A 15446-nucleotide genomic window follows, 5' to 3' on the forward strand; every position below is an offset into this window, starting at 1 on the left:
ATTCATTGTTCGTTTGCATACATATATCACGATACATGTAGGATTTCGGATACGGGAGGAAGAGGGACGAAAACTGATGGGGAATAATACTTTTTAATGTTTTTTTTAATATATATATATATATATATATATATAATAATAATACTTTTTATTTATTATTTATTTTTTATTTAAAAAACAAAATTATCGGAATACGGCGGCGGTTACGGTCCAAACACCTAAAATTATAATATTTGTAACGTTATACACCTGAATTTATCAAAAATCGTTTATGCACCACCTATTTCAGAAAAACGATATAGTTTGAACATTTATTTTTATACTAAGCCTTATAATATAGAAAATATTAACTCTAGTAAAAAAATGATTTAAGATTTTTTTATAACAATCGACACCTGATCTATTAATCGATTATCAATCCAAGCATCAATTCCTGAAATCTTTTATCCAAGGATTTCATTGATTAATGCATTGAAGTTGATAATACTCACCAAATAATCAATTATTATTACATATTAGAAGTCTTGATTTAGATTATTGACTGTTACAAACTAATACTACTTACCATCGTTAATGATATGCTAAATTATCATAAAAAATACTAATTACAATCATTAGCAAAACTCTTAATTGAGGTACGTATATGTGTGCATTTAAAGCAAGCTTTTGTCAAGATGATTTTTCTCTGTTTTTATCAACTGAATCTCCTAATGATTAGTAGAAATCCACGTACACCAACTAATGTAAAAGTAGAATAAATTAGAGATGGTAAAAAAATTCGAATCCGACGGGAAAAATCAAAAATGGAATTAAACGGGAATGAGGAAAAATTGTTTATGTTAAATGGGAATGAAGACGGGTTTAGTAATCCCAGCCCCGATTACCCGGCTCGATAAATATTAAAAATAATTATTATATATATATATATATATAATATTAATAAATTTAATTTAAATTAAAAATATATATAATATTTATATATTTAATTTAAATATATATACCCGGCCCGATACCCGTTTAAATAACCGTTTATGCTAAACGAGGATACCCATTTTCTCGCAGTTTTCTCCGATTACCTGATGGAAATTCTCGTTTAAATCTCTGCGATTTTTTAAACAGAGACAGAGACGGAAGGACCATTACCCGGACCGAACCCGGCCGGTTGTCATTCCTATAATAAATGAAATTTCTGTCATGGCCATACCAACTTCAATTTCATAGGTAAAAAAGTAAAAAAAAACGGAGTAAAAACTAAAACTAAGGTGTTAGACCTATCAAATTACTAAATTTAATTATTTTTAACTCAATTCGATAAATCACGTCTAACTAAAAAACAAACTGATATTATCGTCCCACTCAAAAACAAAAATAGTACTATCAAATAACAAAAACTTGGGAAAATAAACAATGGAATATGGTAAGTAATTAAAATGAATCTGGCACAGTTGAATCGGGCTATGCCCCACTCACATGGAGGTGTCGTAGACTGCGACAGCGAGTATCCTATACCGGCGCGAGTGTACGAGCAATAAACCTTATCTGTTAGTTGCATTCTCGTAATTACACTGAAAAGAAAGGTTGTTATTTTTTTCTGAACCCCCACAATCGCCTACTACTGGTCGCTTTACTTTTAGTATATGGCTCGAAACCAGAGATAAAGACACATGCATGCTACGCTTTTCGACGCTTTAGATTCTCTTAATTCTCTCGTCAAACAATTACCAACCCTTCGATCATTTAACTACCGTTGGTTGGAAAAAAACCAACCATGGTTGGTTACTTCGGTTTAGCTCTCTTTCAAGTTCAACACTCTTCCACTGGTTTTGGATATGCAAGAGAAGAATGAAGAAAGACAGAGAGAGGGGGGGACTTTCTTTCTTTTCCTTCTGTTCTATCCCTTTTTTCTTTATAAGTTTTATCTTTCTTGTTTGTAAATTATTAAATTTCGATTCAGATAACGGTTTCCACTTATGGGAGCTAAAACTTCTTTATATCTATGAAAAGTTTCCTTTCATAGATTTTCCTTTGTTTTCTTTTCTCGTTTAAACTGTAATGTAACTGTAGTTCTTTGGATTTTTTTTGTTGTTGAAAGGATCCATTTATATTCTCTTCATTTTCACTTCAAAATTTTCTATGCTTTTGAAAGAGAGGCGAAATATGTTGAAGAAAAAGCTTCTCCTTTTTTCCTCCCACTGTGGGTTGTAGTTAAAATCATCAGATCTGGTCTCATCATCTTAATTATCTATCAAGTTCTTTTTCCCCCTTTTCCTTTCCCTAGTTTTCCTGGGGAAAAAGTTGAAAAAAGAACTCTTCATGTTCTGGGGAAGTAGAAAAACAATAAACATGAATTATTTCCCAGATGAAGTTCTAGAGCACGTTTTTGATTTCATCAGATCACATAAAGACCGGAACTCAGTGTCTTTAGTATGTAAATCTTGGTACAAGATTGAAAAATACAGCAGGCAAAAGGTTTTCCTTGGGAACTGTTATTCCATCGGTCCAGAAAGGCTGATAGCCAGATTTCCAGGTTTGAAGTCTCTGACTTTGAAAGGGAAGCCACATTTTGCTGATTTTAATTTGGTGCCAGATGACTGGGGAGGTTTCCTTTACCCTTGGATCAAGGCCATGGCTAAGAGTAGAATCGGATTGGAAGAGCTTAAACTTAAGAGGATGGTTGTGTCGGATAAGAGCCTTGAGCTGCTGTCTAAGTCATTTCCCAATTTTAAGTCTTTGGTTCTGGTTAGCTGTGAAGGTTTCACCACAGATGGTCTTGCTGCTATTGCCTCCAATTGTAGGTAAGCTTGTTTAAGATGATTTTTTATTATTATTTGAGTTTTGCTATAACTAGTTGTTTATGAGATTCTTAGTTATTATGATCGATTTTTAGTTTCCTACTGGTGCTGGTTCTAGTTGCAGTTTGCTGCCATGTGAGTTTTTCCTGAAAGTTTATGTTGGTAGGTTAGCAATTGCTTGGGTTGAATTGGTTGCAATTTGCCAGAAGATATTATATATATAGTGCAGCTTTAAGTGCCAATTGTTTCCTTGTACTAAGCATCTTCTTAGATGCAATAATATTATGTATGTATGTGTATGTATGTATCTTTTGGTCATTGCAGGGTACGGATATGATAGGGGTGTTTAATGGTGTGGCTTTAATTCACCTTCTATGATTGCTATTATTTAATTCTAGGTTTCTTAAGGAGCTGGATTTGCAAGAAAACGAAGTTGAGGATCATAGAGGCCATTGGCTTAGTTGCTTTCCTGAAAGCTGTACGTCTCTTGCCTCGCTGAATTTCGCCTGCCTCAAAGGAGAAATAAACTTAGCATCTCTCGAAAGACTTGTGGCAAGATCTCCCAACCTCAAGAGTTTGAGGCTGAACCGTGCTGTGCCTTTTGATACACTCCAGAGATTGCTGATTCGAGCGCCTCAATTAGTGGACTTGGGTACTGGGTCTTATGTACATGATCCATCTTCGGAGGCCTATAACAAATTCAAAGCTGCCATTCAAAGTTGCAAATCAATCAGGAGTTTATCAGGGTTTTTGGAGGTTGCCCCATGTTGTATGTCGGCAATTTATCCGATTTGTGAGAACTTGACCTTCTTGAATTTGAGCTATGCTGCAGGCCTTCAAAGTAATGAGCTTACTAAGCTGATCCAGCACTGCAAGAGGCTTCAGCGTCTCTGGGTATGATCTTTTAATTATTTTATATCCAGCTGATGACCGTGCCCATCAAAACTAACTGAATGACAATAATCGGTTTAAACTTTGAATGTTGCAGATACTGGATTGTATCGGAGACAAGGGACTAGGAGTTGTAGCTTCAACGTGCAATGAATTGCAGGAATTGAGGGTTTTCCCATCCGATCCCTTTGATGCTGGAAATGCTGCGGTGACAGAGGAAGGTTTGGTCCTTGTATCTGAAGGATGTCCAAAGCTCAATTCATTGCTGTACTTCTGCCAGCAAATGACCAATGCTGCCCTCATAACTGTAGCCAAGAACTGCACGAATTTTATCCGTTTCAGATTGTGCATCCTTAACCCCATCAAACCCGACCCTGTAACCAATCAGCCATTGGATGAAGGTTTTGGTGCAATCGTTCGGTCTTGCAAGGGTCTGAAGCGATTATCACTCTCCGGCCTTCTGACTGATCAGGTCTTTTATTACATAGGAATGTATGCTAAGAAGCTTGAGATGCTATCCGTTGCGTTCGCTGGCGAGAGTGACAAAGGAATGCTTTATGTGTTGAACGGTTGCAAGAAACTTCGCAAGCTAGAGATCAGGGACTGCCCCTTTGGTGATGCAGCACTTCTAGAGGGCATGGGAAAGTATGAAACAATGCGATCCCTTTGGATGTCCACCTGCGAAGTTACCCTTGGAGCCTGCAAGATGCTTGCAAAGAAGATGCCAAACCTGAATGTCGAGATCATAAATGAAACCGAACAGACGGATTCCAACCTCGATGATAGTCAGAAGGTAGATAAGATGTATCTTTATCGAACATTGGTGGGGCATAGGGAAGATGCACCGGAATTTGTGTGGCTTTTATAGGTGCATTGTTTTTGGCTCTGCCAATTTCTTTTCTGCTTATTTAGTGCTTTGTTAGGATGATTAAATCGTCATGGATACCCTTAGCTGACTGGTGATCTAGATGTATGATACCTTTGTTTAATTTCCTAGTGATTTGCTATCCGTAAGACTAGTTATTTTAAGTCGATATATTCTATCTGTTGCAATGAACTTGGTTTCATTCAGATTAAGCCCCATAAGTCACATTATTGGTGTATACGGTGCTGCCGGTGGGTTGACTGGATGAAAAGTTAGTCTAGAAACAGTAGGAACTTTCGAAGAGGTTTTGGGGGGAAGAAAGATCTGCAGATTTATTGAATGCCGGGTCAGTTCACCATGAACTAAGCCTGAATCATCATGATTAGGACATGTTAGGTTCATGAAATTGTAACAAAGTGGGAAGGATGACTTCATCATCTGTGGATGGAATCAAGTTGGTGATGGACTCCAATCATTTCAAATAGTAGTCAGCTCTTCGAAAGCCGAGCAATCATCCTCTAGTTGGAAAATAACAAAGTGGCCTTCACTCAAGTCCTACATCAACTGATCTATGACAAGCCTAAAAGAATCTAACTGTAATCCAAGTGGTATGGCTCTAGATTTGTTCTGTAGGAAAGAACAACAGCAAGTTTTAGATTTGTTCTGGTAATCCTAGTTCTTATAGTGGTGGGAAGTGTTGCTATTTAGGATCTCTTGATGGCTGCAAACGGGTTAAATATCGTTTTGGTATCACCACGAGTGTTGATGGACCTTGCAAAAACTCTAGAAGTAAGGCCAAACTTAACCAATCCTCTCTGATTAGGCCAACCTCGACTGGAAGACCAGGACTGCAAAAACCAATGAGCAATTAAGCATTAATCAAATGTTGATGTGGATCTCTGTGATGTTTTAATTGCTGGATTTTAAGTTTCAACAACAGAAGATTTATCAACGTCAATAATAAGAAAGTAACGCGGAATTAAATAATTGGAGACACGGCTAAGCAACCGAGATGGATGATTGCTTAAGGTGTCATCTGAAGTCGGTTTTCGCTTTCACACACGTATTTTGGCTAATCTTTTTTTGTTATTTAACCTACGGGTGGATCTATCAGAAGCGGCAACATCTTTCAAAACTAAGAAGTTCAACAAAAGCAAACCCACGGAAGAAGTTTAGTTCTGTATTGAATTCCCTGCTACCACAAAAATGAATAGCAACGGCAAAGGATCACAGCCTAATTACCCCATTATCACCCCTCCGACTGAAGACCATACCAACACTTTTCATCAACCAAGTGCTCGAGAAACACAGCCGCGGATGGAACATGCAGCGGCGGCGGAGGCGGCACCAGCGTCGTCATCCCCTCCCCCTCCTCCAGAACCGGCTGATCAGAATTCTGGGAAATGGGGGACTCATATCATGGGAGCACCAGCCGTTCCCACACGTCATCCAGATAACAAGAAGGCAGCCATGTGGGGCGATGGTAACCATAATCCATATCTCCAATACTCCCCCATAGAAAAATCAAGCAACAGCCCCATGGAATCCATGCTTCAACTCTTCAACACCTGGAGCCATAAAGCCGAGACCATGGCCAATAATATTTGGCACAACCGTACGTTGTCATTTCCTTACAATCTAGTCTTTCTTTTCATTCCCTTCCCCGTTAACATCTTCATTTTTTGTCAATCAAACAGTTGGAACCGGGTCATCTGTACCGGAAGCTGCTTGGGGGAAGATGAACGTGACGGCGAAAGCCATATCAGGAGGCGGTTTCGAGTCTCTTTACAGGCAAACTTTCGCTACTGATTCAAACGAGAAGCTGAAGAAATCATTCGCGTGCTATCTGTCCACTTCGACTGGACCAGTTGCCGGAACGCTTTACGTATCCAATATCCATGTAGCTTTCTGCAGCGATCGTCCCTTGTCTTTCACAGCACCTTCAGGACAGGAAACGTGGAGTTATTACAAGGTTATGATACCTCTGAGCAAAGTTGGGACAGTAAACCCTGTAAAAATGAGGGAGAATCCGTCGGAGAAATATGTCCAGGTGGTTACGGTGGACGGACATGATTTCTGGTACATGGGATTTGTGAATTATGAGAAAGCGTGCAAGCATCTGTCTGAGAGTGTTTCCAGTTTCGTAGCTGTTCCACCTCCATCTGTTGCTTAAACAGAGGATTGTAAACTACTTGCAGGATTTTTTTTTTCGTTTGGAGATTTTTATAATCTGGTTCCGATGTGTTGGATTTGCTTGATCTATTGTACCAGTTTTTTTTGGTAAAAATAAAAATGAAACATCTATCGTTCTTGTCAGTTTGCAATCAGACTAATGGAAAACAGTGGATAAAAAATGATAAAAAATGATTTATATACGTCGATGCCGGAGATCAAACCTAGGTCGCCCAGGTGAGAAGCGGAAATACTCACCACTACACTACAACGACCGGTTGATGTGTTATAGTAATAAAATTTATATCACGCTGAAAATAGTATTAATGTTTCTTTCTAATATATTGCTTTAGTTTTGACCTTATCTTATATGAGATTTTAGTTTATGAATTTAAATAACTTAGAACTAAAAGTAATTTTTTTGACCTTATCTTATATCGATGCCTAGCAGTGTTGATATTCCCTATCTGAAATCTCTAATCTTAGCCCCAAGTTAACTAGTATCGATATTGTTTATCTCATTATTAATACTCGAACTCTAAAATAGGTATTTTAGGTTCGGGAATCACCTAAAAATCACCCTAAACGTCTTGGGTTGGTTTCTAAACTTGTTCTGAAGCTTTAGTAATTTATTTAGGGTCTTAAGGTGTCTTGAGAAATCTAAGATAAACCCTAAAATGCTCAATCCACCAAATCATAGCAAATACTTGTAATTTATGAAATCTAATTACTCTGATTAGAAATACATTACTTTGCTAATTGTAACTCAATATTGAGATCTTTTAGCTAGAATCATCCCCCACTTTGACTTGGATGATAAAACCCCGAACTTTCTCTTGCAACCAAAGAACACATGGCTTGAATAGTTAAATCCATGATGTTTGAGGGGTTAAGAACGAAATTTAAACTTGAAGAGATAGAAAATGGTTCAAATTGCTCACCTTTGGCTTGAGGGGCTTGAGGAGGAAGAAGGAAGAAATGGAAAATGGTAGAAATAAAATGAAATGGGAGATATTTATAAAACCTCTCATATTTAAAATGGGAGAATTAAACAATTGGTCCCTCCTTATTTTCCCACTATGCAAAATTCCCTCTTAATGGCTAATTGAACCCAAGATCAACCCAATTAAGCCCATCAACTTGAATTATAAATTCAGTGGGGTTCACTTGCCTCTTAGGTAAACCTGAAACTACTAGCCTGTAATTTGGGTAGTTATAGGCTTGATAGGCATGTTCGAGGGGATTTTCGAAAAATTGATATGAAATTTTTCATAATTTATAAGATTAGTGGCGTAGTATTGGAGTTTATCTTTAAATTGAGATCAATATCGACATATACAAGATATTGTAAGTCGGGTAAAAATAGCATTGAAAATGTTTCTAAAGATTGGTTTTGTGCATGAAGAAGAAATTAAAATGGCTTGATATACATGTTCGATAGGTATTTTCGGGAAATTAATCTGAAAAATTTTGTAATTTATAAGATTAGAGGTGTAGTATTGGAACTTTTCTTTAAATTGAGGCTAATATCGAAACATACGAATATTGTAAGAGGGGTAAAAATCACATTGAAAATGGTTCCAAAGCTTGGTTTTGTACATGAAGCTGAAGCTAAAAAGGCTTAATAAGCATATTTGAGGGTTATTTTTGGAAAGTTAATCTAATATTTTTCATAATTTATAAGATTAGAAGTGTAGTATTGGAACTTATCTTTCAATTGAGGCAAATATAAGCACATACGAGACATTGTAGACGGGGTAAAAATTACATTGAAAATTGTTATAAAACTTGGTTTTATGCGTGAAGAATAAGCTAAAATGGCTTGATAGCAATGCCCGAAGGGTATTTTTCAAAAGTTAAGATGACAATTTTCGTAATTTATAAGATTAGAGGCGTAGTATTAGAACTTATCTTTCAATTGAGGTTAATATCGGCACATACGAGACATTATAAGTGGGTAAAATTGCATTAAAAATGGTTTGAAACAAAAAAAATTGAAACTAACGAATATATTTTGTTAATTACAAAAGTAGTAGTACAATGAAAAAACATAATTAATCGATACGAGGGTGTGATCGATTAGGACATTTGTATCGATTAAGACATTTTTTCTTCACATGTCCAAGATTTCTACATATAGTGCATAGTCTCGATTGTTCAGTTATTTCTCGATTTTTTATCAAATCCTTATCATAGTAAGTCTGCGTTGATTCCAGACGACCCTTTTTTGTGCGTCTTAGTGCATAATCTGGTCGTATTGTATGTTCATCATAACTTCGTCTAGATTTCATTCATTTTTTATTGGAGGAAACTTATATTGATAGACCTTGAATACGGTTTCAAGTAAGTATACCAAAGTAATGAATATTGTGTAGTGAATTTGTATAGAAAAACAATAAGCAATGATGTGCACACACGAGTATTTGATCCCAATAGCAATATGGCATAAATAGTACCAGAGATAAATATACATAGGTTGTCAAAACTAGCCCATGCATTGGATTACGTATTAGATCCCTACGCCTCTATCATAAATAAGACATATTCCACAATCTCTATCATGTAAAACATGTGATAGAACATGTCTTCGTAAGTTTTTAAAGAATAATTCTCAAGAGTCTATATCTTCATTTTTTACTATTGTGAAGGCGATGTGAATAATTTTCCTATTGTCGTCTCGTGTAACCTCTAATAATAATATTTGTATGTATATTTCGTACAACCAATTGTTGTCGATCTGAACCAATGGCTCGCAGTGGCATAATGCATTAACACACTGCAAAAATGTCCAAAATAAAATGTATAATTTATACATAAGTTGTACGACACGATCATTTTCGCATGTCGATACCGTTTCCAGTTTTAAAACCATTCTCGGTATGTGTTTCTGCATAACTTTTAGCCATGGACGTAACACTTTCCACGATTCCTCCCATTGGCCATATAATTTTTGTTGAGCCTGATACCTTGTATACCATACTTTATAGTAATCAATTGTGTAGCCGTATTGAGATGTAATTGCAATAATACATGTGTCAACTGCTATACGTGGATTCACTTTGACTAGTTTAATGAAGACGTCACAAAGTACGTACACATCCAAGTACCGATGATCTTGACTGAAGTTGATGACGGTGCATGTACGAGTTCAAACATATTTTGTCAGCTTTCATGGGTTGTTCATCGTATTCAAGTGTGATACACAAACCCTCCAATTACACCTTTGGTTCTTATGGACACATTCAGTAATGTACTTGTCCATATTTGTTTTTTTCACAGTCGATGTAACTACACGACATATATTGTAGTTTTTAATTGTTGATACGGTGAGTTCTTTTGTCATGCTAGTCATTCCAATATATAGTTAACCATTAGCACATTGGTTGTATTACTCAATCTATGGAAATTATGAAAATTTTGAGGCGTTGAAGGCTTCCATATCAATCGTTGTATAGTGGGATGTTGGCTAGTAAAAAGAAATGCAAGTGACATCATGTAGAACATTGATAGATGGACGACGAACACGATGTGAATTCTTGTGAACTAATCTATCTTCCTCATCATCATCATCATCGCTATCTATATATGGAGTACAACCATTGGCACTATGAATGAGATCGATGTAGAATATACTCTGTCGTGGCATCTGCTTAACAATACCAGATTCCAAGTCTGTTATTAATAGTGAAAATTGAAATACCAGTTATGGAAAAGATGCATACAGAAATAAATGATAATATGGTTAAACATGTATAGGAAGATTATACGAAAGGGAAACATGTCGGTGAAAAAACCTTATGTCAAATATCCTATATGTTGAAATAATGATTGAATCCCCATATGGTAAAATGGTGAATAAGTCGAGTGGGTGAATGACAGTGGTGACATCGGTGACTAAGGCTTTGTTGTTAACTGTACAAGTGTCTATGTTGTTCCCGATGACGATGTTAAAACGTGTTTTATTCTCTATATTGATTCCCCTCTGTCTCTACCACCACGTTGCATCGATGGGTGTTGCATCGGCGGACGATTTTGGAGAGACATATATATATTTCTCGAGCTCACTTCTCTTCGGTCAATATATGTAGTTTCCTATTTTGTTCATATCATATTAATCATATAAAATGCCATGGTCGAAGATGAATTCAAAAATGAGTCACCTATATAATCTTGTCACCCACTATATCAACCACGTCGAAATGATGATCCACCCAATTAACATTCGTCTTTCCTTATCACATTAAGCATTGCAATGCGTGCAAGACTAGTGGTGGTGAAATCCCTTAGACATAGTTAAATTGTCACAACACACGATCAGTAAGATGTCACTTTACTATCTTATAAAGTATCAATTGGACTGTCAACATCCAAATGCCCGAACTGAGATATATTTCATCTAAAGTACATAAGCTAATAGCATGATAATTGTACGATGTCCACAAGAACTACAAAGTTTTTTTAATCTAAGTTAGATAAACTCAAATTATAATTATAATTATTAAATTAAAAAATAAAATTGATTAAAAATATTACCTCATACGTTATCTTATCGAGAAAGAGTCTAAAGTCAAGTAGAGTTTTGATAGGTGGACGTGAGATAGTGCACCAGTCCACCTATCATTCATACAACAAAATATTATTATTTGTCATATATTGTGTGTTGTGAGTACTATAAATTGGACGCAAAATATGTGCTAGTATATACAGTCGCACATGTAATAAATAGTAAGTGAGTATCGTTCCCACGAAGATTGAAGGAAATTGCAAGTTAAGTTAAAGCACGAAAACTAAACTATCTAAGTATAGTTAGTGTGGTGATATGCACAAATAAGAATGGCGAAACACAGGGAACTGTAAGAGGATGGTTTAGGGTTAAACATAATAAAATAAAAAATTGAAAGATTTCGTTGAAATTGTTCGTTTGGAAATTCTCTGGAAAGCTAATTATAGGTTTTTCTCTCCATCAGAACAATAGGGCCGTTATGCTCATTACTAACTTGTTGAAGAGATGAAATATAACCAAGGTATCTCTTTTTGATCAGAGGTTGAATCAATCATCAGAAAAAGAATTAGACAAAAAATTAGGATACATTATGGGAAAATAAAACTTCCATCGAAGAGAAGCAAATGAAAGGCTTTCATAAAAATTCTCGTAGAATCGAGAATGAACATATTGAAGTGTAATAGTCACCCCCACATGAAAAATGAAACGTGCATATCTATGTGATGCATCTTTCTAACAAAGCATTTACCATCAATTATATTGCTAAAGTAACCAAATTTGGTTTCGTGCAAACATAGAACAAGATTTACATAAGGTGGTGTGAAAACGATTGATATAACACGTCATTGGACGTTCATACCCCTTCAAATTTAAAAATAAAAACAATAAATAAATAAATAACTAAATACAAATATTTTCCTCCGAATTTATTCGCCAAAAATCGAACACATGTCTTTGATCAAAGCCTTAGTAATCCCACAATAATACTGAATATTCAGATTTTAAAGTAATAAATAAAGTGCTTAGAGAAATTGTATATAAGAAATATAGAGAATTCGAAAGATAGTGAGGAAAAAGGTTGATGGAGACCCTATTTATAAGAGTCATCGCACCCCTTACGAAACGAGATTAAGGGACATTGCGTTCTTGATAAGATGCACTTGTAATATAATTAATTTCAATATGTCAAAACAGACATTTCGCCTTACATAACTCGAGTTCATGGAGAATTTAATTTCAATTTTAATTTTAGATTGTATTTAAATTATATTTTATTAGGAATCTTTTATACTAAATATTTTTAAATTATTTATTTTTAATCAATATATGTTTTATAAATTATATTTAGAAATTATATTTTTTTATATTGATATTTTTATTAGGATATTTTCTTATAAAAATGTTTTTTAAAAATTAGATCCTATTTTTTAAATTATAATTTTATTAATAAAGATTTATTTTTAATTTTATTAATAAGGGTTTTATATTAATTTATGATTTTTAAAGTTTTTAAATTATGATTTTTTTCCAGTTATGCTCAGTTTCAATGCTTTCCATATGTCTAAAAAGGATCTCGCTTTTTGTATAATGCAAGGTTATTGAAATAAATACCACGATAAAATGTTGAAATGATTAGATTTTTCGTAGACTTTGCGTTTCTATACAACACGAGATGTTTTATCTAAATATTAAATTATATTATCTAAAAAAATCTTCCACGTCGGATGAGTCTCGCGCTCTATATATATATTTAGAACGTGAGATAACCCTACATGTAAAATTTAGGGATATTTTTCTAAATAATTTAGGGTGGGTCATTTTTTTTAGAGAAAATAACCTCAGTGACCAAAAATGCCTTATAATATACGATTTTAACCAACTTTTTTTGGATTTGCCAAAATGACCAACTAAATCGCAATGCGATCGATAATTCGTAACGCGATCTCCGGTATCGCAAATCAGTTTCCATATTCGCAACGTGATTCTGACTATCGCATTGCGATTTTCCAAATTCGCGTTGCGATTTTCCGACTATCGCAATGCGAATATGTAACACGCAACGCGATTCTGACTATCGCAACGTGATGCTGACTATCGCAATGCGATTTTCAAAGCGCCATTATTATCGCAACGCGTATTTTTTTTTCAAATTCCAAACACAAATATTAATATATCGGAACACTGAACCGTCCACAGTATATCTCGTAATCGTAACTCATAACCTAAAACCCTAAATCACAACTCAGTCACATCTCTATCTCTCACTCTCTAAGGCGACATCCGTCCCCATCTCTGACGAAATCAGTCCCCACCTCCGGCGAAATCCGTCTATCTCCATCTCTCAGAGCCACCCTCACAATCATTCACGGTCAGAAATGGAAAATCAACCAAATCAACCACCAAGGGTTAGTTTTTTTTAATTATTTTTATTTTAAAATTTTTGCATTATTATTAGGTTTTTCATATTGAAATTGATGATAAGTTTACTAGTAATTTCAATAATAGATTAACCATTTCATTTAGATTGCTTATTAAATTCATTCGATTGCTGCTAATACTGCTAAACTGTTTAGTCTTTAAACCCTGTGAATTTAGTATTTGTCTTTGTTTTGTCTTTTGGTTGAAGTAATGCAATCCATTCAAGTTTCAATTTTAGTATTTGAAACCGAGAATCACAACGCGAAATGAAAATCGCAACGACATAATTGCAATGCGATTTTAGTTTCGCGTTGCGATTTTTATTTCGCGTTGCGATAGTCAAATTCGCGTTGCGATAGTCATTTTCGTGTTGCGATTTTCATTTTCGTGTTGCGATTTTAAGTTTCAGAAACTATTCTTCTTCTGCAAATTGAAACTTGAATGAATTGCATTACTTCAACAAAAAAACAAAGACAAATACTAAATTCACAGTGTTGCAAATTTAAGTTTGAAGAATAAACTACTACTCTTTATGTTTATTGTTCTTGGTATATATTCACAGTGTAGTTTTTGGTATATCTAACTTGGTATGTTTATTGTTTTTGTAGAACTTTTATTCGGCTCAATTGACCTTATGAAATAAAGTAAGACTGGCCAAAATAATTGCGTCGAAGCTTTCACCTGCACAAAGAAAAATATTTGAGGATACTTGCTTCGGGCCATGGCTGAAAGTACAACATCCGGGTGGAGATGCAATGTTGACCCATCTGTTTCTTCAAACCATGACTAGCGATCTACCAGAGACTATACAACGTCGTGATGAAGAGATATGGTTTGATTTTCCACCGGCGTATACGTGTTTTGGGCGGGAAGAGTTTTGCTTAATCACCGGTCTACGCTTCGGACATGATGATGATGTAGGTCGGTACACTAGACATATTACCCGCCTATCATGGTTATCCTGGGTTTTTCCAGAGCTGTCAATGGAGAAGGAGAATTTACACGTGGAAGACTTGACGGGATTATTGAATAAGAAAGATGGTTTTACTCGGATGGATGACGTCGATGTTGTCCGAGTATGCCTTCTAATACTTTTGCATGCCGGCTTTTTAGGCAGAGAGGCCAGACAACCTATTCCTAATGATCTAATTAAATTGGTAGAGGACCTAAATGAATGGAACCTATTTCCGTGGGGTTCGTATCTATGGAAAGCTACATAGAATAAGTTGTCGTCTGCCTTTGATGATCGAAAAAGTTTGCGTGGCGATGGTTCCAACTACATTTTGTCAGGCTTTATTTGGGCCTTTAAGGTAAGAATTTTGATATAATGTTTCCAAAATTTTAATTAATTATTTAACAATTACTAATGTTTGTTATTATATTGTTTGTAGATTTGGATATTTGAGGCTTTTCCCGCCATGCAGACATATACATTAAAAACTTCTAATGATATTCCTAGGGCTATTTCCTGGAAGAGGAAACGGACCTTGCAGCAATGGGAAGATTTACTACCGTATACGACAATAAATAATGTAAGTTAACACAAATACTACCATATGTTTATAAACAAGTTATTACTAGTACACGTTTAACTTTGTTTGAGCTTTTATATTGTTAAGAGGCCAACACTCTATTACAGAGGCTGACACCCACGGAAGCTAAGCTTGCCACTGATTGGTGGCAAGCTTGTAAGCATTTTTTTGATGGCACGGATGATGAGGAGCAGCCTCCACTTCGAGAGCCATCACCTCACCCAGAGCCATCACCTGATCGACCCGACTATACACCTCCACAACGAGAGCCA

The 15446-nt window shown here is 35.5% G+C and overlaps 2 protein-coding genes across 2 annotated transcripts; both read left to right on the forward strand.

The window, feature by feature from the left end:
* Window positions 1–1938: 1938 nt before the first annotated feature.
* LOC120118644 (protein AUXIN SIGNALING F-BOX 2-like) lies at window positions 1939–4694 on the forward strand. The gene is made up of 3 exons (XM_039138658.1): window positions 1939–2795; window positions 3191–3686; window positions 3781–4694. Exons 1-3 carry the CDS (start codon window positions 2314–2316, stop codon window positions 4549–4551), a joined length of 1749 nt encoding a protein of 582 aa, XP_038994589.1. The 5' UTR covers window positions 1939–2313; the 3' UTR covers window positions 4552–4694.
* A 981-nt stretch (window positions 4695–5675) lies between these two features.
* Window positions 5676–6864, forward strand: LOC120118645 (GEM-like protein 5). The gene is made up of 2 exons (XM_039138659.1): window positions 5676–6163; window positions 6246–6864. The coding sequence occupies exons 1-2, from the start codon at window positions 5755–5757 to the stop codon at window positions 6719–6721; spliced, it is 885 nt and encodes a 294-aa protein (XP_038994590.1). The 5' UTR covers window positions 5676–5754; the 3' UTR covers window positions 6722–6864.
* The last annotated feature ends 8582 nt before the right edge of the window (window positions 6865–15446 follow it).

Source organism: Hibiscus syriacus, unplaced genomic scaffold, assembly GCF_006381635.1.
Source record: "Hibiscus syriacus cultivar Baekdansim isolate YM2019G1 unplaced genomic scaffold, ASM638163v2 tig00110328_pilon, whole genome shotgun sequence".
Lineage (NCBI taxonomy): Eukaryota > Viridiplantae > Streptophyta > Magnoliopsida > Malvales > Malvaceae > Hibiscus > Hibiscus syriacus.